The following is a 24,892-nucleotide window of genomic DNA, read 5'->3' on the forward strand; positions in this document are numbered from 1 at the left end:
TAGAAAGGAAGTATCAGGCGTGAGATTTAAAAGGCATTGCAGAGCCGGCTCAAGGTCCTTTCTGGCCTTTTTTTCTCTTCCCCCTGTACAGGAGACAGAGGTCTTTCGAAGGTCATTGGAGCACACTGAAGTGTCTATGGGCAGTTTGCCGGTCAACGAATAGCCCAGTGGAGCGGAGTTCTCGATCGCCACAGAGATCGCTATGCCATGCCGAGTTGGTTTACCAGAGAGCAGCGAGCATTTACCTTCTTCGGCGGAGATATGTCTAGTCTGGGCCCATCAGTAGAATAATGCAGATAAAGTCAACTGAAGAAGAACCAAGTATCAGAAGTTATGTCGAGATGTATGTGAAGGTCAATTAGTTCCCCAGCCTTTGGTAATGTAGAAACTTTGATTTGTTAAGTAATTGTGTTAAAGAAGAAAATCTGTATTTGCAAAACGGACATTAGGTTTTGAAAGCAATGATTAATGAAAGGACTTTAGAGATTGTGTTTAAGAAATTAGTGGAAGTATAAGTTTTGAATAAAGGAATTTATGTGAAAGCACATAGAGCTAACTTTGTTGTTGATAAGTGAATAACCTTTAGCATTGAAGTGTATAAAATGTATGATTGACCTTAGATAGAATTTCCTACGTGAATTGATGTCTTTACATGTTACGGGAGAATTAGAAAAGTTGGATAATTATACTCATTCCTTAAAGTTAGTGCAATTATATGTCAGTATTTGTTCGTAATGTGTAGACTGTCTGATTTGTGATTAAATGTTTTTCTTTAAGTTTAATTGATAACTTGACTGATTTCTTTTCTATTGCATTGCTCATTAAATTCGAACCACAGCGGGAGGTAAATTACAATGGAGGCTACGACTGTGATATAAGTTTTAGTTGTTTGATAAGGTTTAGAGTTTATCAAAAGTGTTTAAGAGATTTAAGACAGGGTGCTAAACTGAGTTCTGGTTCCTTGATTTTGCACAGTTCAACAATCTAGGATTCAGGGTGGCGCAGTATAATAGAAATTTTCCCTGAATCCGAAAAAGGAATCAGCACCAGTATTTAAACAAAGGAATTGGTGTTGTCCAACGGCAATCACTTTATCTTCTATTCACATACACTACTCTTAAGAATGAGTAACGGCCCAGATTGAGACTGTTTAAGAATTTAGCTATATTAACTTGATGTACCGAGCAAGGTATTTTATTGAAGTTAGGATAAGGAATGTATAAGAGGGAATAAGTCAGGATTAAGATCATTGTAAAAACGACGTATATATACACATATAGAGAGTAAGGAGATATAACACGTTTCCAGTACTCTTAGTTTTGTTTGCAGGCTGATCACTTTACTTTTCCAGATGTTATCCATAGCCTTCAGATTTCTTCTTCCCTTTGGAATCCTGATCTTTATTTCTCTTTTTACAGTGAAAATCATACGTCATTTTAATTCTCAAATATGTGAATTTTTCTACATTTTCTATATCAATTCCATCTACTTGTATCTTTTGTTTCATGTTCTTCTCACCAAATATCATTGTCTTTGTTTTTAACACGTTCATAACAAGTCCAAATCTCATCCCTTCCTCATTTAACAGTTTCAATGTTTTTTGTAGTTCTCTTTCATCTTCTTCAATAATAACAATGTCATCTGCAAATCTCAGATTGTTAATTCTCATCCCATATACTGATATTCCTTTTGCATCTTCCTTCATTTTATCCATTGCTCTTTCTAAATGTGCAATAAAAATGCTTGGTGATATTGCCCACCCCCCAATCAAGTATCTCTGCTTGTTCTAAATCATTTCCCCAAATCATTACCTATTCTAACTGCTGCAACTACATTCTTATAAACATCTTTTTATATAGCTATTAATTTTCTATCAATTCCATAGGACTCTAGCACTGCTAATGTCACTTTCTGGTTGATACTGTCAAATGCCTTCTGAAAATCAATAAAGCAAGTATATATGTTTTTGTTTTTTATCCTAGCTTTCTCTGCTATTAATTGCATTGTCAAAATCTGTTGAATTGTAGTTGTATCTTTCCTAAATTCTGCTTGCTTGTCTGCAAGGTATGCTTCCAATTGTGTTCTCAATCTTTTTGTCAATATCATCATCATAACCTTACCAAAGTGATTTGTCAAAGCAATTGCTCTATAATTTTTACATTATAGCTTATTTCCTTTCTTGTATAATGTCACTAATATCGATTTCACCCACTCCTCTGGCAATTTCCCTTCTTTCCATATCATATTACATAGTTGGTGCATTTCTGTAACCATACTTTCACCGCCATATTTAATCATTTCTCCAGTGATATTATCATTACCAAGACTCTTGTGAAAAAGCCATCCTATTGCTTTTTCTACCTCTCCTCTTAAAATGTCTATATCATACTCATTACCTGGTGGTGATATCTGCTTCAATTCTTCAATCAGTTTCCCAATACTATCTAAATCTAGTTTTTCTTTGTGCAGTGGACAAGATACTCACTACAGTATCTTGTCCACTGCTGTACAAATTTTATCTTTATTCATCCATAATTGCCCTTTTTCATCTTTAATTGTGGTCTGTTTTGGTTGCCACCTTCTATTAATGGTTCTAATCATTTTGTACACCTGCCTAGTTTTATGGTCTCCATAGTGCTGTTCTATATTATTGCACTGGGCTTCTAACCATTTCATCTTATCCATTCTGATTGCTTTTTTCACCTCATTATACTTTCTTCTATATTGCTCCTCTATTCGTTCTGATATATCCCTTCTTCTCTTCTCCTGTACTAACTTCAGTGCTTCTTGTCTAATCCACTTCTTCTTCTCTATCTTTTCTTCTTCTGGTACTGTTTCTTCAACTGCATCATTACTCTTTTCACTCTTAGATTCGAATTTTTTTCTTTGTCCACACTTTTACGTTTCTCTTCTAACACTGTTCTATACGTTTTTCCTATTTTTGCTTCACTTATTCTTGCTGTATCTATTCGTTTCTGATGATGGAGTTAATATTTTCTTTTTAATTTCAACTTGATGTTTGCAATCACTAAACTATGATCCGAATCTATATCCACTCCTTGAAAAGTTTGACACTGTTGTACTGATATTATCATCTTCTTTTAATCGTAATCATACATTATCTATTCGGACTTTGGCATTCTAATCTCCTTCGATTGCCAGCATACTAATAAATTAAATTATTAGTATGCTGGCAAGTTATAAATTTGTATGAATTTATAACAAAAATGTGTTATAAATTCATACAAAATCACTTAGCATCAAGTGATTCAGTAGTTCTAGAGGCAAACTGGCCCACTCCTCCTTCAGAGCAAGAAGGAGTGGGCCAGTTTGTTTGTTTTCTGGACGGAATTTCAAGCAGTAATTTGTCTCCCTATTGCATCCAAATGTGGCCGAGTTCTGGGGAGCATGCTGGCTACTAGATTCAATTCATATCCTTGGTCTCCAGAAGTATCTCCACTGCTTGTGTATGATGTGGTATGGCACTGTCATCAATAAAAATGAATTCTTCACCTACAGCTCCATGGAACATCTCGAAAGTGACATTGAAAAACTTCTTTGTAAAATTGTTCATCAAACAGTCCCTTTTTCCAGCATTTGTAGCTCGAGGTACCCATTAAGCATAATGCCTCCCCATACCATTACCACAGCACTGCCACATCTATCCCCTTTCAAGAACATTCTAGTGATGGTAAGCAGTACCACTTTCATAGCAGATCAAGTTTCATCTAGAATCGGAAGAAGACTAAAATGACTGTAAAGAGTACATTAGCCCATTGGTGTTTTGTCTTTTGGATACAGCACCACTGAAACCTTGCTCTATGATGAGTTGTGGATAAAGGGATGTGCATCCTTTTATCCCATCACTGTGGGCCTGTTTGTTGCAGACATCTTGCCACAGTTTGTCAATATATCTGCATACCTGTGCTTGAATGGTGCCGACTTACAAGCTGACCTGCTGTGGTGTGTCAGTTACATTCGGCTGTTATAACCAAAAAATCTGTCTTCGTACTCAATGGCAGAGCAAGGGCAACCTTTAGCAAAAGTCTAGAACAGATTCTATTGGGTTGAAATGCTGTCCAAATATAACACTATGTGTTATATTTGGACAAACTCTTCCAAACTCTCTGGCACTATCAGTAATTCTGCAACCTTCATCAAGCTTTCCAATAATTCTTCCTCACGTGAAATCATCTAGATGATGGCTTTGAAACATTACAACACATCCAAGTTTGCAACTTTATTCCTTCAAGTAAAGAGCTTTATTCAAACACAATCTGCCTAGTGCAACCTTTTTCTATTTATCCTGTTGAGTGCTACTGTGCAATTCAAAATTTTCGAATATATACCCACAATTCTTCCCCACGTGAAATCATCTAGATGATGGCTTTGAGACATTACAACACATCCAAGTTTGCAACTTTATTCCTTCAAGTAGAGAGCTTTATTCAAACACAATCTGCCTAGTGCAACCTTTTTCTATTTATCTTGTTGAGTGCTACTGTGCAATTCAAAATTTTCGAATATATATCCACTTTCTACTCAAAACCGTCAGTTATATGAACTATTACAAGCTGATTTGTCTGAATTTATGGTTGTAATCTTCAGAAATAGTGTTTATATTTAAGTTTTGGACACCAGTGCATATATAGGCGTATCACTAAAGCATGTAACATTAGAACAAAATGATATATTATAACAAATTCCAAAAAATTCTGAACAGAGTCCTGTAGCAGCAGTGATATTTTAAGCTCAGTATTGCAAAGCAAGGTTCGAGAGTGCAATATTATGAACTGCATTTAAATACAGTTCACTAAATTGCACCTTTATGGTGCTTTGATAACAGTCAGAGCAAATGTCATTGTCCTATCTCTTACCAATTCGATAAAATCCACAATACTTTCACTGATAGCCTGAAAATAAAAAGCTTAAGCAAATGCTTTCAATGCTTTAACAATAAAACACTGTCAATAAGATTCTTTATGAATTTCTTTGCATTATAAAGTGATTAATGTAATTGATAATAGGGTCACAATAGTTATTGAAAGATAAGTTGTGTACAAGTTAAGATATGAGGAAGAATGTAAAAATAAACTTTATTATTCATAGAATTTTCACCCTGCAGAAATTACTCAATCCACCTTGAATGATGCAGTAAAATGTGCCTTTGAAGACAGAAATGCAAGATCAGATAATATTGAAGTCTTGACAGATTAATTTAAAGAAAAATTGCCAATAGAAAGTTAGTAATGATATAACTTTTTCATGTAGTGCTATCATAATATCCTGTCCCCTCTGAAGATACATGTCAGGAATTTTATTATGAAATTAATGGGATGAGACCTAATGCAGAGTCAAAGAAAATAAATCATCATGGGAGGAAAACAATGAGAATGTGTGTTTGTATGTAAGTTCAGCTAAAGTATGCAAAAGTGATAACAATATAAATTTCAATAAGCATGGTAATGAATCTGGTGATCAGTAGACCTGCATGCTTGAAGTTCAGATTTTTTGAATATGTACATGGATGGAAAGAGAAAGTTACCTAACTGGATCATTCAGATTGCAGCTGAAAGTATACGAAAAAGCTAGGAAATAACTTGTTACATCTATTAAAATATGCCAAGAGCATCAGGAACAAAGGAGCTAAGTTCATTGCCCTGGTGAATATGTTTTGGCCTGAAATTATTGCCATTAATGAAACTTGGCACTGAGTTAGTAACTGGATATCAGATGATTTCAGTCCAATTAAGGCAAGACCCACAAAAGCAATAATAATAAAAATGACCCATGTAAAAATACCCTTCACCGTACACATCAGGGAATTAATGTTGTTGTTGTTTTGTCCTTTGGAATCTTAGATATTTTCATGTGCTACTTGAACTGCTTTGGCTATGTCAATGATTTTGTTCATATAGAGCTGTTGTTCAGGATTAGGTTTGCAAGGCTGCTGTAATTGCTGGACAGGTAAAAATGTGAGCGGGTGTCAGTTATTGCAGTTTCTATATGTTCTTGAATCATCTGTATTGATCTTTATTCGTTGATCCGTATTGATCTTTATTCTAAAATGTCCTGTTCAGAGTCTTGCTAGCATCCAGGGAATTAATGATGACATATAAGATATTTATGGTTAGATGTATCTGTAACCCTTGCATGAAGTTAGAAACTATGTGTAATTTGTTCGAGTCTGAAACTTGAACAAATCATCCACAAAATCTACCAAAGAGTATATATCTCTCAGACTAATCTCTCAATTGAAGAGCTGACATTCCACAAAAAGATGAGATGTGGCAATACAATCTACCCCACAGAGCATCATGTATATTAACATCACCTGTATGGGCTGAGACAGTTGCAATATAAGATTATCAAGGTCAATCTAAGTTAACTCGGAACCTAGTGATAAATAAATGAACAATACTGTAATAAGAATTCCCACAGAGAAGAAGATGGCTACCATTTTCAGAGCAATAGTAAGCTGGATATGTTGAAAATGGGTATGGTTGTCCACAAGGATAGTTAACCTCATAGTCAGCAATTCCATCTCCAGTTATGTCCGTATGAATAATAGTGAAGGTGTATTGGGGGGGGGGGGGTCCTCAGTGGGTTTTAAATATCTCCTGCAGACAGAAGCAGATATGTTGATGTTTCTGCAGAATAATCTCGATAACATCAATATTCTGCCATTTTAAGAATTTTCCTATTCTTTTGGCTTTGCAGGATTATCCAGTTTCCAAGAGAATTAATAATCCAATCTTGCCCATTCATGTTGGTTCTACCCCACAGAGTATCATGTCCATTAAAATCACCCATATGGGCTGAGGCAGTTGGCTTTGGCTTGTCTTTGTCAATTTTGGAAAGTATAGACAGCCAGTGCCCATCTCTTCCACTGGAAAAATGTTTAATATATCAGAAGAAATATTTAATATTTTTCCGGTGTCAGGGTGACTTCTTGGGCTTAATTTACATTCAGTGGATACAGACGTATCCATTTTTACTATGTGAATGTCTGGCAGTTTTTTCTTGCAGAGAAACTATAATTTTCTTCATAAGTTAGTTCTCATTAGCAGGTTTCAGGAGTGAGTCCATAAGATGGCAGGCAAATTTCTTCTAGCAAAGCTATAATGATATACAAAAAGCAATTTACTATAGCAAATGATGCACTATAATAAACCTATTTCTGTGTATCTACATGTTTTGCATACTGAGAATTGACTGCAAATGTTATAATTTCTCTGATAACAATGAAACTTTACAATATATAATAATAATTATTATTATTCAGGCCTCCATGGAGTCAAAAGACTCATCGCGGGAGGTCCTTTCTAAGAAACACAAGTCTATCAAGACTCATCGAGGGAGATCCCTCCTAGGAAACACTAAGTCTATCATACCACTCCTTAAACGCATTGACCGTTCTCGCTCTCAGCACTCTATCAGGCAATGCATTCCATGGTTCTACCACCCTCCATGCAAAAAAAAAACACTCCTCACCTTCTTTCTCACAGTTTCCTTTCGTAACTTCCAGGGATGGCCCCTTGTCATGACTCCTTCCCGCTGTTCAACCAAGTGAAAGAACTTCCCAGTGTCAACCCTGTAACCAGCTCTCAACAGTTTAAAAGTCTCAATCATATCACCTCTCCTTCTTCTATCCACCAAATACTGTAGTCCACATGTATGTTGATAAGTATAATTAAAGATGCCAAGAAATTATATTCTTGCTTAATCCTTTATCCAAGTGTAATCAAACAAAGTTTGCACATGAAGTATTTTCACGACTAGGCTACTTGTATATAGAGGTTAATGACTTCACATTAATTGATTAAGTATCCCATAATGCAAAGTGCACATCTTTTTGAACGTGTATAATGTTATGGATTATGGCAAGGGCCACTACCCAGACTTTCAACCTTTATTGAAGTCTCATCAGTGGGAGCCAGACCTAGAAAAGATAGCAAGGTTAAAGTAACAGAAGGCATATATTTCCCATCTACAAGTAGCAAAAAGGTATAGTACTTTCCGCTATTTGCAATATGGGAAATTGGCATATCCATTTTCCATTCAACAGGCTATGGTCAATTTATTTACTTAATGGCATTAATTTACAACACAAGAATAATAATAATAAAAAATTATTTACTTATTTATATACTTATATAAAATATTAATATTTACTTAAAATTAACTTATTTATTTAACTTAAGGGTTAGAATTCCACTGTGAGAATGCATGCTCATGAATGCCTGTAGGTAGTAAATGAATGTCATCACTATGACATCAATATCCCACTTATCAGAGGTTTGAAATAGTTATGAGTTATGTTTGGTCTCTAGAGCAGAGTCCCCAGATTATCTGAATATAAGCCATTTCACAGTACTGACATATACAGCCTTACAAACCTTTTGTTGGTGGGATTCATAAAAAAAATAATTTTATTTCGCTGTACTTGTATATTGGAACAGTACACGAGTACCTGCTACTCACATTTTAACTAGAAATAAATAAATAAAATAATCAACACTATACATTATTTCAATTCAGCTATAAATTAATCAAAACTTACTTGTCCATGCCATCATCGAGACTTCGTTTCAATATTGGCTTTTTAGGACTTGAAGTTATTTCTTGTGAATGAGTTTGATTTAATGTGCCATTAATGTTTACTGATGCATTTTCATATTCCGGAGAATCCTGGGAATTTTCTGACTGTCTTCGCTGATTCAACTGTCCAGGTGCTCGACCAAGCTGAGCTGGAGTAGGAGCAAGTACGAAGGACTGGGTTGGTGAAATCTCATTTTCAGAACTGTGAGCTTCTTGAATTTCTAAAATCTCATCATCTGTTATCTGAGAAGGAAGTGCTGTTATAGCTTTGGAATTTGCATCTGACTGCAGATGTGAGGCTTCAGCTGATAGTCCTAATTTTGGAGGCTGAAGGAGAGGAAAGCAAATCATTGAAGTTTAATATTATTTACAATATGTATATATTTAAATTAAAAGTAAAAGTTTAAAAATAATCCAAATATAAAATATAGTGAGTAAAATTTAAAATAAATATTCCAGATGCTGACATAAATGTTGTAACTAAATTAACAGAAATTTATCTTTACAACTTTTCAATATCCACAGGATTTCAACACCTTGTCATTTATGCAAGATCAGGTGTCTGTTCATCTTTTTTAAATTAAATTAAATTAAACAAGAATATAATGCCATGAAATTATGTTCTTGTTTAATCCTTTATCCAAGTGTAAGCAAACCTCATTTTCTCGTGAAGTATCTTCACAACTAGGATACTTGAATACAGAGGCTAACGACTTCATATTAATTGCCTTAGTAACCCATAATGCAAAGCACACATCCTTCGAGATGTGTAATGCTATGCATTATGAGAAGAGCCACTATGCTGACCAGTTTCAGCCTTTACTGAGGTGAAAAAGTAAAGGAAATTCATCATAAGTCTAGAATAGTTAGTATAGGGGTGCAAGAGAACCTGAGAGTATTATGAAAAAATTCAGAATAGTATGAGAGATAAAATAAAAAAAGCCTCAGCACTTTTTATAACATCATGTAGCAAACAGCTATCTTTTTTTTTTATTTTCTCCTTTTTCACACTTTCATGCATCTGAACAACCAAAAGACCAAATGAACTAAAATCCAGAAATGACTGATAATAACCAGATGGTTAGCCTTTTCTAATAAGTTAACCACCTTGAGTTGGACTTCTCTGCCTGAGATTGCTCTCTAGTCATTCCTGCAGTTGACCATAAAGATCACAGTGAACTAGGAGGATGGAACCTTTTAAAAAAATATCACTCATGATAAAAATAGACAGAAATTTTCTCTCTCCCTGGTGAATATTGCATAACGTGGGTGGTCCATATCACCTAACCAAAAAGTTGATATCTTTTAGAATGCTTCTTTCTAAATTGTCAGACTGAACAATAAAATTTCCATAATACAATATTGTTTTCAAACCCATATTTTTTCCTAATTTAACTTTCCATAAATGATATTTTAACTCATCAGTTATAAAAATCAAAATTTTCTTTCCATTGCTGATAAATGTGTGTGTGTGTGGGGGGGAGGAGTATTGCAAAAAAAAGAATCTGTTTTGTTTTTGGTGAAGTTTCATCAGTGCAAGCCAGACCCAGAAGAAACACCAAGGTTGTGAAGTAATGCAAAAGCCATATATTTCCCATATACAAGTGAAAAGGTGTATCACCTTATTATTAAAATATTCTAAATTAGAGACAGTTGTAGGTTGTAGATTACTTCATATTAAATGAAATGACATCAAAATTTTCACTAGATGTTAGAGTTCACAGAGGATATAAAATAAGCAGTGACCACTTCCTTGTTAAAATAAAATTAAGACTACCACCTAAATAGCTACAAGTAACAAGAACAGAAAGAAAAATTGAAACATTTGTTTATAAAACTAGACTATTGAATGACACAAATGTACAATGGCTATATGAACAAAGAATTAACCAATATCTAGATAAAATAAAACAAAATGAAGAAATAGAAATAGAATGGCTTAATACAAAAACGATACTAAATGCAGCAGCAAATGAAAGCTTAGGAAAGACCAAAAAATTCAATAAAAGAAAAAAACTGAAGATCTGGGATGATACAATCAAAGAAATAATCAAAAAGAAAATAAGAAGCCTATCACAAATGGTTAAGCAGTAAAAGATTAGAAGATGAAATAGAATATAAAAGAATAAGAGCCATAGCTAAAAGAGAAGTCAGAAAAAGACAGAGAATCATGGAATAAATTTGTTTCTAATTTAGAACATATAAGATTTTGAAACACCTAAATGCAGATACCAAAGAAAACATAAAATTAAACACTGAATTGAAATTAGAAGAATTTCTAAATTACTACACAGAACTGTGGACAGACAAATATTTTAAAAAAGACAACTGGCAAACAATTAACGAAAAGGAAAAGGAAATAACTGAAGAAGAATTAGAAATCAGCCTGAAAGAAACAAGAAACGGAAAATCACCTGGAGAAGATAAGCTAGTTTCAGAACTATATAAATACGCAGGAACAAGATTCAAAGAAAGACTCTTATTATTTTTAAATAAAATTTACTCAACTGGTATCCCCCCAATAGAATGGAAAAAAGCAATTGTGATTCCTATCTTTAAGAAAGGTAATAGAGATGACCCTAAAAACTATAGAGGTATCAGTATACTAAATTCCTGTTACAAAATATATAGCAGAATCTTAAATAACAAACTAATGAAATATTCCGAAAACTTTATTCTAGAAGTACAGAATGGATTTAGAAAAGGACGATCATGTATAGACCCAGCCTTTTGTCTAAAATTAATAATAGAGAAAAGAAGAGAATATAATTTAGAAACACATATTGCATTTATTGACTTTGAAAAAGCATTTGACAAAGTTAAAAGAAACATATTATTTAACATATTAAAAAGAAAGACAAATACCAAATAATATCCTAAAAGCTATCACAAGTATATATGAAAATAATCAAATACAAATAAGATTAAATCACGAACTATCATATACAAGAGAGATAAACCAAGGGGTCCGACAGGGATGTCCCCTCTCAGCAACTCTTTTTAATATCTACTTAAATGAAATAATAATGAAATGGAGTAAAAATTTACATCAAGGAACTAAACTTTCTCCTACAGTAAACTTAAACACTCTCCTCTTTGCCAATGACCAAATAATAATTACAAATTCTGAAGATAACTTACAGAAAGCTATCTTAAATCTAAATGAGATATCCAAAGATTATGGTATGATAATATCAACGGAAAAATCAAAAACTATGGCCTTTAAAGGACAAGATCCAGCAAGAACTAAAATAGTAATAGATAACAAGATCTTAGAACAGGTGAATTCATTTAACTACCTAGGGTGTATGATCACATATGAAAATGAAAAAGATATAAACGTAAAAATTGCAAAATATTTAAAAATAACAGGTGTAATTAACTCTATATTTAAACCAAACCTAGTTCAAAAACAAACCAGGCTAAAAGTATACAATACATTAGCCCTACCGGTCTTAATGTATGGAAGCGAAATCTGGACAATAAAACAAAAAGACAAACAAAGATTAACAACAGCAGAAATGAAGTTTATGAGAAAAACTGCAAAGTATACCCTATTTGATCACAAAAGAAACGAAGATATTATGAAAGAATTAAACCAAGAACCAGTAATAGAAAAAATTAAAAAATATAAACGTAAATGGATGGAACACGTTCAAAGAATGAAAACAGAAAGATTACCAAAACAAGCCAGAAGGAAAAAAAAACAAGGATGTCCTCTTAAACGATGACTTCTAAGGCCGGAACAGGCCATGCTAGGCCTAAATCCTTGATACACATGATGATGATGATGATGAAAGACAGTTGTAGGTTGTTTTTAAACTTGGTTATAAATTAAATTAAACTTCAAGAAATTATATTCTTGACAGTTTGCTCACACCTTTTCTTTCCATTGCTGATAGGTGGGGGGGGGGAGTATTGCAAAAAAAGAATCTGTTTTGTTTTTGGTGAAGTTTCATCAGTGCAAGCCAGACCCAGAAGAAACACCAAGGTTGTGAAGTAATGCAGAAACCATATATTTCTCATATACAAGTGAAAAGGTGTATCACCTTATTATTAAAATATTCTAAATTAGAGACAGTTGTAGGCTGTTTTTAAACTTGGTTATAAATTAAATTAAACTTGTCAAGAAATTATATTCTTGACAGTTTGCTCACACCTTTGTCCAAGTGTGAGCAAACAAAGTTTGTATATACACTATCTTCAAGACTTGGCTACTACTTGTTCCTTGTACATGTATTCACTACTTGGATATTGGAAATATATGATGTCTGTATTAAAACTCTGGCATCTCTTCTGGTTTTGGCTCCCACTGATGCGACCTCAATAAAGATCAAAACCAGTCTGGGTTGTGGCCTTTTCCATAATTGATAGCATTATATAAACCCAAAAGGATGTGTGCTTTGCATTATGGGATACTGAGGCAATTAATGCAAAGTCATTAGTTTCTACATACAAATAGCTTAGTCATGAAGATACTTCACATGCATACCTTGTTGCTTACACTTGGATAAAGGATTAAACAAGAATATTAATTTTTGACAAGATTAATTTAGTTAATAACGTGTCAAGAAATTAATATTGTTGTTTAATCCTTTATCCAAGTGTAAGCAAACAAAGTTTGCATGTGAAGTATCTTCATGACTAAGCTATTTGTATGTAGAAACTAATGCCTCAGTATCCCATAATGCAAAGCATACATTCTTTCCAATACAGTTCAGAGATATCCATCTCTATTCCAGATTATACTTGGGAATACAGAACTGGTATTTCCGGTTATCTCTTCCCACTGCTGGATTGAAATACTCTTAAAGGCATTAGATTGTCTCTTCATATTTATAGCTATCAAAAAAGCATTTATATATAAATTCAATGGTCTATGATTAATTTCCCAATTCCATAGCTTTCTGCTTGTGAATTTCCTTGTCTTGAGATGCTGCTTTCCATATATCACTCTGAAATCCATCACATAAGTTTCTCATCCAAATAACTACTGATTATCCATTCAGAAACCTCACATCATATGCAGTGATTTTATCCACTATAGTGATCATCATCACCATAGACAGGACTTGCATATCTCTGTGATCCTGTCAACTGTATTGGCAGTAAAATTACTACCAATGGGGGTGGGGGTCTTTCTCAAGACAGGAAACCCATAGAGAATAAATAAAAGAATCACTCTGACTCTCCAGGTTGGAAGAAGAGCAGAGCATAGATCTAACAACCCTCTCACCTCATAAAATTTTTTCTAGTCATGAAACAAGTACAAAGAATCTTCTTTGGATGGACTTATATGAACACTGACCCAAGCCAAACAGAACTCAAGAAGATTTTTTACTTGATGAGTGAGGGAAATGCAGTGCTGAAGTGTGTTGTTGTTTTAAGTTCAATATATCAGATGTGTTACTCAGTGAGACCTCTGATGACTTTCATTTATGCTGGGATAATTTACAGCACAAAGAGAAATAATTAAACAACAGGTTTAATTGATTTCAATATTTCATCTCAATCACAGAGACATCATGAGGAATACAATGTCAAAATTGTAATAACACATACACACACACAAAAGAAACAATAAGTGGAAGAAATGAGATGGAATAAATAAAGACTATAGTCCTATGAGGGGCACCCTCTATGGCTGTTGGCTAGCCTTAGAGTTGACTAGCTCCACATAGGAATTAGTTTCCCAAATTTTGGGAAGTTTAATACAACAATATTTATTAAAATCAGGCTAGTTTTTAAGTCTACTGCAGATTCCAAAAAGAGTCCTTCAAGTCTGCATTTGCTGCAATGGAACATGGTGGTTTTCTTCCATCTGATTCTGTTAAGGTATCCAAGGCATGGTCTGCCAAACCTGAATGACCATAGTTATGGTGGCAGATATATTTTCTGTGTTCTTCTAGGCATATGTTAGCAGATCTCCCAGTCTGACCATAATACGATAATTTGCAAGAACAAGGAACCTTATAAACAGCTGGAATAGAGAGGGCAGGATTCTTAGGAGAGCAGAGAAGTGAAGCAGGCATCATATAAGATCTGAAAGCAGTGCAGAAATCATATTTCTTCCAAGTTCTGGCCAATTTTTAAAAAGTGTCCAGGATATAGGAAATAGTAATGGCATTACTGCATTCTTTTTTTATGTTGAGAGGAATGTGAGAAGGTGGAAGGGTCAGAAAATTTGTAGATTTTTTTTTTTTTTTTTTGGCATTGTAACCATTGGACAGGAAGGTTTGGCAAATAAAGGCAAGTTCTGCTGTAAGAGAAGCTTGGGTGGAACAGAGGTTGGAGGCTCTGTTGACAAGGATTTTGATAAACCATATTGTTGAGAAAGGTAGAAAAGTTTATGTATGTATCTACCTGGGTGGGTTTTCTGTAAACTGAGAAAGCAAGGGTATGATTGGCATGCGATTACAGTATCTAAAAAAGGTAAGCTGTTGGTGTTTTTCTCTTTTTCAATACTGAACTGGATTCTGAGGTGCTGACTGTTGAGGGGAAGAAGAAAGAGTAATGAGAGTAATGTGCCTGATCCAACATATGGCTCAGGCACATTAGATAGTCAAAACCCCAGAATCCAGTTCACTCAAGAAAGAAAAAAACAACACCTTCTCTAATCACACTTCTTGATCCAAACTCCTTAATTTGAACACTACAGCATTCTCTTTTAAAGAATTGTAAAAACACTTGCAATTTCTGTAGCTAGTTTTATCTAAATCCATAACATAAGTCAATCATCTTCACTTTCTTCCTGCTTTTTATCTCCTTTAAGGTTCAGAACTTTAGTTTTCTTTCTATATGAAAGACTTCATTTTTAATAGTAACTAAAAACTCAAGCTTCTCCCCCCCATGCTGATGTCATTGTCATAACATAACTGATAACTGTTCGCACGGTTAGCCTAGTGGCTATGTGCTTCGCAACCATATGCCTGGGGAAGGAGTGTCCTAGGTTCGATTCCCGTCGACGATGTGAGGAGCTTAAGGATCTTCCTCAGCCACAGCCAAGTTAGCCGGTCTAGGGCATGGATAGCAGGGTTTTCCCCTCAGTTTATCTGGAGTTTTTCATCCCGCAAGCAGGCAAACCGGCCTCGTGAACACACATGGATACAATCAGGAATACTTAAGACAATCCCTCCAGCCATAGATCTGAATTGTGCTATGCCAGTCCCGAGCCCAGATAAAAATAGGGGAGATTGAGGTGGTACTGCACCTTCCCGTAAAAGGGACTCACGGCAGTCGAATCACCATACGAAATGAAATAAATGAATGAACTGATAACTTTTAAGCATTTTTCTTTCTATAAGAAAGACTTCATAAATGTCTGCTTTCGAGTTCCAAAAATCTCATTACTTTCACAGAAGTATACAGGATTCTTTTTGCTCCATGCATGCTCCACTATGCAACACATTTCCGGTTTTTGTTTCTGTCATGAAGTGATAAAAATGAATTCCCATTATGTGTAATAGTTACACTGCTTTACTTGAAAACAGTAAATTTTGCATACTTGAACTGTACAAGCAAATATGTGTGGTTTTCATATCATATTTGGATTTAAATTAAATTGCAGTTATTGTTTCCAATAAAGAAATTTTTATATCAATGCACTGATTTGGTTCAATATTGAACCAAAATCCAGATTAAAAATAATAATTGTACTTTTCTTACAACATAATTTCATTAACAAGATAAACCAGTTATTATAAACACAAAAATAAAAATTGACACAATCTATTTAAACACTGTAGTAGACCTACACATTTATCCCATAGCAATTGCAATATAGTATTGTCCTAAGCTTATTTTCACAGCTCACAACATGAATTAACTCAGTATAATCAAATGCATGAAAAGTGTACATAAAGCAGATTCTTTTATAATTCTGTTATTTAACAAACACGATTATCTTGCAAAGACAAGTTAAAGACTTGTCTTTGCAAGATAAGTACTGCATGAGTGTATTATGAAAAGTGAGTCTGGCTCCACATCAAGTGCTACCTACTTTCTTGTTTTCATAAATTTTATAATTTGCCTTTCCTGTTAAATTATTGTTCATAGATAATTTATGTAAATTCATTATGAACCATAAATGAAAAAAAAAACACAAACTCAGTTGTGAGGAGCTGTGTTGAGGCACACATTTCAAACCTATCTTAAAGGAATGCCTATTTCTATATAATTATGTGTAATTCATATTGAGAATTAAAGAATGTATTACTTTGTTTTGACAACATAACTTTTTTTTTAACATCACTCATAACAATATTGATATAAAGTAGAGTGATAGCTTCAGCAAGTAAACTATTTTTTTTCTTGCTAGTAGATTTAAGTTGTATTTCTGGAACCCTGCCATAGATCATTCCCTCAAGACACATGGTGATGTACTGTCAAGTCCTATTGTCTATAAACATCAAGTTTATTTAATTCCTCATAAACTTCCTGCTCATTCACCATCAGTCCCTTCTCCACCATACCCTCTATACTGCAGCTTCTAATGATGTCACCTTCACAAGGATGAAATACACTGATAAACTGCTCACTGATTACTTCAATTATATCCTTCATGTTGGCCAACAGTCTGCCAGTGTCATCAACTAACATCATCCTCCCACAGTCATTTTTTCTTCTACTTGCCATGCATCGAAAGAACTCGCTAGGATTTTTCTTAGCTTGATTGGCTAAACTTTTTCTGTTAGTGTACTTTTTTGCTGTTTTCACCAATTGAGACACCTTTCTGGTCTACTTTTTGTACTCTTCATGGAACTTATCATTACTGACAATCATCTTGTGTTGCTTCCAACAGTGCCTGCCTTCGTCTTCCAGATTTTCTGCTTAATCTCTTCATTCATCCATTTTTACTCCTACCTTGTTTAGCCTTTTCACCTTTGGAATACACAGATACTGCTACTGTTAAATAGCTCTTGATCAATGCCCATGCAGTGTCTATCTCTTTTCCACTCAACTCCTCTTTTCAGGCTATAGCTCCCAGTTGTCTCCTAAGCTTTTCATAATCACCATCCTTGTAGTACCACATATATCCCTACAACCCAAGTGAAGATTAGACACTCCATTTACAATCATGTCCTCTGATGATATAACCAGATCCAAGACTGAACTTTCATGTATCCTCCATTACATACTGCCTCTTTCTCGAGTCCCTTAAAAACTCGAGAAATTCATTCTTATTCCCTGATGCTATCTCTTTATTCCAATAAATATTGCTGTAATTGCCCATAATGATCACCCTTTTGCCACTTTTTTCACCTTGTATCTCAACCTTGTGCAGACATAATTCCCCTGCTATCATCAGCAGCAGCACTCCTCTTCCCTTCTTGCCTTTCTATCATGGAAAAACATCACATCTCTTCCATTTCTATTCCCGTCAAGTTGTCATTCTCATCCAACTAGGTTTCACTTATTTCAACTATTTTATGACACATAAACTTAATCAATGCCACAATTTCATCTCTCTTATTTCTGATACTCCCAGCATTCATAAATAAGCATAGCAATTCATTTCTTGATCTATAACCGGTCTTACCAATGCCTTCTTCTTGATTCCAATCTGTGACTTCTCCTCACTTGCTCCTGTCTGTCTAGCTTCTATCCCATGTACCCTCCTCCCCAACACTCAACCCCACTGCCTTCTACTAACCAGCCTCTTCAATACCTTAACAACTTCAAATAAACAAATTGCACTATAATTGGAAACTTCTAACTTTGTACCACTCTGGTGAAATGGCTATTTTGCCTTCCTTCCATTCCTTTGAGACTCTCACTATTGCAAAACTCTCATTACATAATCAAGTATAGAATATAGTAACTTTCCCTCCATTCCCCCTTGCTTAACACACTTCCTCAAAAATATGTTGTGATATAATGTCCATCCTATAGCATCAATGCTTCATCTACTCAACACCTCAAACTCTCATCTTGCTTCACTTCTATAACTCTTTCCATAACAACTTTTGTCATAATGTTGCTTAGCTATTTTCACTGTTCATCTACTTCACTCATACCTTATTTATCTACTCGATGCATGGTATATGCTACACATAGCTTGTTTCAGATGTGTTTTAACCAGTTCTCATTCTTTATTAATCTTGTTCTCTCGCCTGCAGTATGAATGTTTAATTTATTATGGAGCTTTCAATAATCCTGCTTGATAAACCAAATTATAGCTTCACAAATATCTGCATATCTCTTTTGAAATAAACCTCCTTCTGCTGGGTCATACTCTTACCAACTAGCAGTAATGCTGATACTCATGTTAAATGTTAATATGTTAAATCTTCACAGTGCTTCCATCACATATTGTCTAAGATAGTCAAGTAGATATAAGATAATAACTTTCAAGGCTTACACATGTAACAAAAATTATATAGAATTTATTCAAACCTCCAATTCCTCCAAATATTTCATCCAACATTATGGAGGAATCACCAGGGAGATAGACAACTATGTTAAAAAGAGGAATCAAAATAACGAGTCATAAATCATGATTATATTAGCTCATGTCTCAGTCAGAACTAAAGTACAGTCATACCCCGACTCACACGAATCCGGAGCTATGCAGTTTCTTATATGTACGTATTCCCATCCTGCTTCACGCCTCACCACTAGTCATATCTTTCAGGTGCTGGCCGCATTCGCCAGTGTTGCACATGCTGTGAACAAGCACTGACGTGTTTCGTGCGGTCTCCATTCATACATGATTTTTATAGTCTACAAACCTTGTGATTGTTTAATGTTATGTTCTTGATAAAATTTTATCACATAAAAAATAATAATGTCATTCAAGTCTGATTCTTCTACAGCTAGCAAGAAAAGAAAAACATTGACTTTGGAAACAAAACTCAACATTATTAAGTATTTTGAAGGCAGAATGAAAATTTGTGAGCTAGCAAAGAAGTTCGATCTACAGGAATCCACAATAAGAACAATCATAAAAGAAAGGTTTACAGATTTTGGAGGACATAGATTCTAACGAGGAACGAATTGTAGCCACAAGGCAAGGAATAAAAAAATCATTAGCTTGCTATGAAGAAATTTTACGTGACAAAAAAAAGACATTATGCCGTCAGACGAATCTATTAAATTTTATGAAACCATCGACATCGAAATAACTATCTTTTTTTTTTATGTACGAAAAACTACAATTATGATTATATTTCTTAATAAATATAGGTGTTTTTGTAAACCTTTGGTCCCAATTGTATGTTTGTGTATATAAATTACATGCAAAATTATACCCCGAGTTACGCGAATTCGACTTACGCGGTTTTTGTCGGTCCCACCTACTGCGTAACTTCGGGGTTTTACTGAATACGATATCACACATTATATGACAAATAGTCAGAGAACTAGTGGCAATCCATGGAAATTGTGGAAGAGTGTGGTTAGTAGGGGTGTGCAAAACAGATTTTTTTTCATGGAGAATGGTGAATGAGTGGAATAATGGATTGCCAGAATTAGTTGCGAGTTCCCTGACAGTGAAAGATTTTAGGGAGAGGTATGATAAGTTTTGTGTGTATAACAGTTAGTTTAGGTCTCCCACGATAAGTCTGAACTCCATGGAGATACCGCATAATAATAATAATAGAACTATTAGAGTTCAAAGGAACAACTGTAGTAAGTTGTGTTGATAAAAATTATTTAAAATAATTATTAATTAAAAAAAAACAACAACTTATGAACACTTAATAGTGATCACTTCCAAAACCATGGATATTGGCATACAGTATGATTGGTTCAGATGATTTCTATGCAACTTACTAGAATTGTTCCTTTAAATTCTAATTGTGTAATATCATATACTTCAGCTGCAACAGAGACATGAGCTAATATATGCATGATTTATAATTTGTGATTCGTGTTTTGAATGTAGTTAACAATCTACCTCTCTGATAATGTCCACATAACACGAGATAAAATACATTGGAGTTTCTGAATAAATTCTATATAATTTTTGTTACATGTGTAAGCTATGAAAGTTACTTTAATATGTGTAGTGCCCAAGTTCCATTAAAGCTATTAATAGTCGAGCAGAATATGATGACTTGTCTGAAGATCCTGCAGAAATGCATTTCATTTTCTTTCAATCATCATAATTAAATTTACCATTCAGATCATTTTCTTATCTCAAACAATCTGTTTAAACATTTCACAGTCATTGTCATCTACATTCTATAACAACATCCTATTAGTGGTATGATTTTTCTAACCATTCTCTCTTCAATCTCCACATTTGTTCTTCCTAGCCTCCAGATTCTATTGCCATTTATATCATTCTCAGCTAATAAGCTCCACATGCAGAAATATTCTTTGGGTAAATACATTTAATCAATGTCAAACTCCACATTCTTGTTTCTGCTACTCCTTGGATTAATATAAAAACATAATAAGCAATATGAAGAACCATAATACATGATGTATCATCACTTATGCTGTATCACTGGTCCATGATCTCACCAAGTTTTCCATTCCACCACTATAATTCCATACAGATGTAGTTATGATAATTCTTCTGATTTTTATTTATATTTCTGATTGTTTTTTCTCCTTTCCCATACCAAAGAATTTAATTTGTGTTCTGTATCACAGTTACGTCACCATGTCAAATAATATTAACTGATTAAATTAATGATACTTACTTTCTTTTTACTTTTAATGCCACCTTCTGCCATAATTTCTTTATATCGTTTACCTTTACAAGATCTTTGTAGTTTTGTTTCGGGATCATGTATGAAGGAATCTTCTGGAGACAATGCTGATTGTGGTACAGTATTGGAATTTGCTGAATAACAAATGCATCTGAGTTATTACCAAAATAATTTTTTTCATTGTTGTTTTCTTATTTCATAAAATTTAATAATCAACTTAATATATAATAATTAACATTTTGGAGTGTTAATAACAAACTTTTAAAATAGATTTATTAAAATGCTATTTAATAGCACTTTAAATATACTTTGTAAGATTCAATTACATAAACCTTTTTCTCAGAGTTTAATGTGATAATATTAACTGTATTGACATTCCACAGTCCACTCACTACAGCTGACAATGTTATAACTCATCCGTGAACCATAACCAACTACTGAGTAGTCCCAACCAAAGTCCAATAAATATAATGCAATTCCAAATGCAATTCATAATGGTAAACTGGTTCTTATGAGTTTGCTACAGTAGGAGTTGAGTATGGTGGGTGGGTGGGTTGATTGGTTGGTTTGTTGGTTTGTTTGTTTGTTTAATGGTGCAAGGACCAGAAAATACAAGGAAATGTTGCAGCACCAGAACATTGACTTAAATAAGCAGCATATATAGATTTAAAATCTATATATAAAAACAGAAATGATAATAATAATTGAAACATTTCTTAGAAGTACAAAAGGTAATAAATAGTAAAATAGGCATGTAAATAAAAATCAGTATAGTAAAAAAAAATGTAAAAGATGGGTATGAGACAGATGCAAGTATAAAAAATTATCCAAATTCATAAAAAATACATAAAAATCAGGTATTTAAAAATATATATACAATAAATTAAACTAATAAATATATACTTTATATGAGATGGTAAACATATACTCCATAAAAATGTAAAAACCAGGGTGATACTCATTGAGTCTGATAAAATCTGCCTGAGTGCATATGGGCTCAGACAGATTATAAAAATGACTAAAATAATGACTGTGTAAAATTCGATGCAGTATAAATTTTCCTTTTCTTGCATTGACTTTTACAGAAGTCACATCTTGAAAACACACAAAAATAACCTTGTATTTAATGTTGTAAATAATCCTAAAAGCCCATATATTTAAACCCAAAGGAATAAGCATGCTCAATTGTATAAACAGAAGATATTTGAAAATAAAATGTTCAAAGGCCTTAGAAATCAGCAATGTATTGATGTCAGTATTTTGTATAAAGTGTAAGTGAAACTTGTATCCGAAGTCAGTCTGACCACCTTCAAGGTCAGAGGTAAAAGGGGCAGTATACATCTAACGTAGTTCCGCCATTCTGTAAATGAGATTAAATGTGCACTTTTGAGGAGAGCTAGAAGTCTACGTTAAAGAGAAAGTCAAGTTAGTTTGTGCGGGAATGTTCAAGGGTCTCAACCCTTCATCCAGAGTCCTGCAAAACTTGTATATAAGTCATCAAAGAATGAAGAAAATCATCAACACCAGGAAAAGAAAAGGAGAGAATGACAGTCGATCCACCGCGTTCAGTCTGAATGAAGCCATGAAGGACAGCCACCAGAATACATTGCTGTTAAGACAATCTGCATAGGCTTCGATCGTCAGACCCTTCACCTGAGTCGTAAATGCTGGGAAATCGCACTCCAGGCCCCACAAGCTATTCCAGAAGAGACGACAGTGCCTATGGAATCTCTGAGTGAAAGCCCAAAACCTGAAAAGAAGCCAAGGAGTCTGAGAAGTAGGAAAGAGTGCATACCTGTTTTAGAAGGACTGATAGTTTTTTTGAGTTGTTATATTAGTCTGAGAGTAATTTGTAAAAAGAGATAGTTGGAATTTCTAGTTATAGTTCTTACAATGTAAATGGGCTATTAGTTTTCTTTTAAATTGTTGAAAAATTTGTATTATGTTGCATGATTCCATGAATTTACTAAAGGTAATTTTTCTCTAATATATTAAGCTTAAAATTGAAGTAAGAAAGAGTATTCTATTGTGTGATTTGTACAGTTGCATTAGTATTAATAAATATGTTTGTTTTATTAACAAAATGTGCCACCTGGTCTTTTACGAAATGCAGTTTCAAAATAAACTCGATCCTGTGAGTGGGGAGTTTAATGATAGCTACGACTGATTACTGTTAAGAAGGGATTAAGAGGAAATTAATGATAGCCATGACTGTAAATTATTATTGAGAAGGGTTTTAGGATAAGTTTAAAGAGAACTTTACTGGAAGTATTGATATTTCTTATACCGCTAAGAGAGCACTAGTGGCACAGTCGAAAAATCAAAAATAAATTTCTAGAGTCCTCCGGTATAAGAAAGAATACAGAAGGTAGAGTAAAGAGAGAGTAAAGATAAACAGAGAATGAAAAGATTAATGAGGTTAAATAACTAAGGAATAGAAAGAGATTACAACTGCACTGGTTGGCAAAATAAGAACAGTTGATTAAAATATGAGTAATGGATGTCCAGTGTCACAAAACTCACACACACAGGCATCTTACCACCCATCAGTAGGAAGGAGTGCATAATATGACTATGGCCTATGCAGAGCTGAGCAAGAATAGCTGAATAACTTTCTGTGTTCAAACCCTGTGCAGGCAAGACTGCCATAGTTTAATTTCAAGTTTAATTTGATCTTATTAGTTTCTGAATTCCAAAATAACTTCTACTGAGATAGAAGTTTTTGTCTGATAATCTGCCAGTAATCCGTGTATGGTACAGGTAGATGGATGGATGGATGGATGGATGAGAAATGTGCTGACCTAGTTACAGTATCTGCAGTCTCATTTCCCTTAATTCTAACATAGCTTGGAATCCAAAAGAAGTGTACATTAAGTGTAGCATCTATAACAGAGAGAGAAAGATGGGAGGTGTTGGATTCAAGAGAGCACTGAATGTTTATGTAGTTCTAGACTATTTATTGCCCAAAGAGAACTTAGTGAGTGTGAATATATTATGCACCTTTGGTAGTGTATATGATGTAGCTATGGTATCAGTACTAGTTGAGACCTTATTAGGGCCCCCTGAAACATTTGAGGATGAAGAATTCATGCTCAATAGGTTTTCTGTTTGGTGTCAGAGTTCTCCACTCACCACGGGGCCATACATGGATGCCCATTGACTAGCAAGCAATGACTGCAGTCAGAAATGGAATGCCAGGCTACTCCCTCATGCCATACCAATGTCTAAGACATCCAGAATTGCCTGTCTTGTGAAGCAGAGGCCAAAGTAGTACAAAATTACCAGCTCCCCCCCCCCCTAGATGTCCATGGGTTGCATTGCATGGCAAACACTGCAACAGGATCCCAAGTGATGGTATTCTGGAAGAAAGAATAGTTAAAAAGACTCAGGAGAAGGAGAGCAAAGAATACAGAACCAACATGAACAGGTGGCTTATGAGCAGAGTAGGTGATAGAATGGAGCCCTGTGGAAATCTTGCATTAATGGCAAAGCTCGAAGATAGGATACTGTCCATCATGACATGCTGTGAATGACCACAGAGAAAACTTGCTATCCAGTTACAGAGGGTGGTAGGTAGATTGAAGGAAGGAGTTTGCAAAACAGGCGTTGATGCTAAACACGATTAAAAGCCT

At 34.3% G+C, this 24,892-nt stretch overlaps 1 protein-coding gene across 1 annotated transcript in view; it reads right to left on the minus strand.

The window, feature by feature from the left end:
• LOC150093981 (protein capicua homolog) overlaps nt 1–24,892 on the minus strand; it is a 315,184-nt gene that overhangs the window by 74,045 nt on the left and 216,247 nt on the right. Inside the window, exons 14-15 of the mRNA XM_090412927.1 lie at nt 21,252–21,394; nt 8,564–8,928 (exon numbers count right to left, since the gene is read on the minus strand). Of these exons, the coding sequence (XP_090269053.1) occupies nt 8,564–8,928; nt 21,252–21,394 (508 nt within the window). The remainder of the gene's footprint in view (nt 1–8,563; nt 8,929–21,251; nt 21,395–24,892) is intronic.

This window comes from Typopeltis vanoorti, chromosome 23 (genome assembly GCF_054136105.1).
Source record: "Typopeltis vanoorti isolate ZY-2024b chromosome 23, IOZ_Tvanoo_1.0, whole genome shotgun sequence".
In the NCBI taxonomy this organism is placed as follows: Eukaryota; Metazoa; Arthropoda; class Arachnida; order Uropygi; family Thelyphonidae; genus Typopeltis; species Typopeltis vanoorti.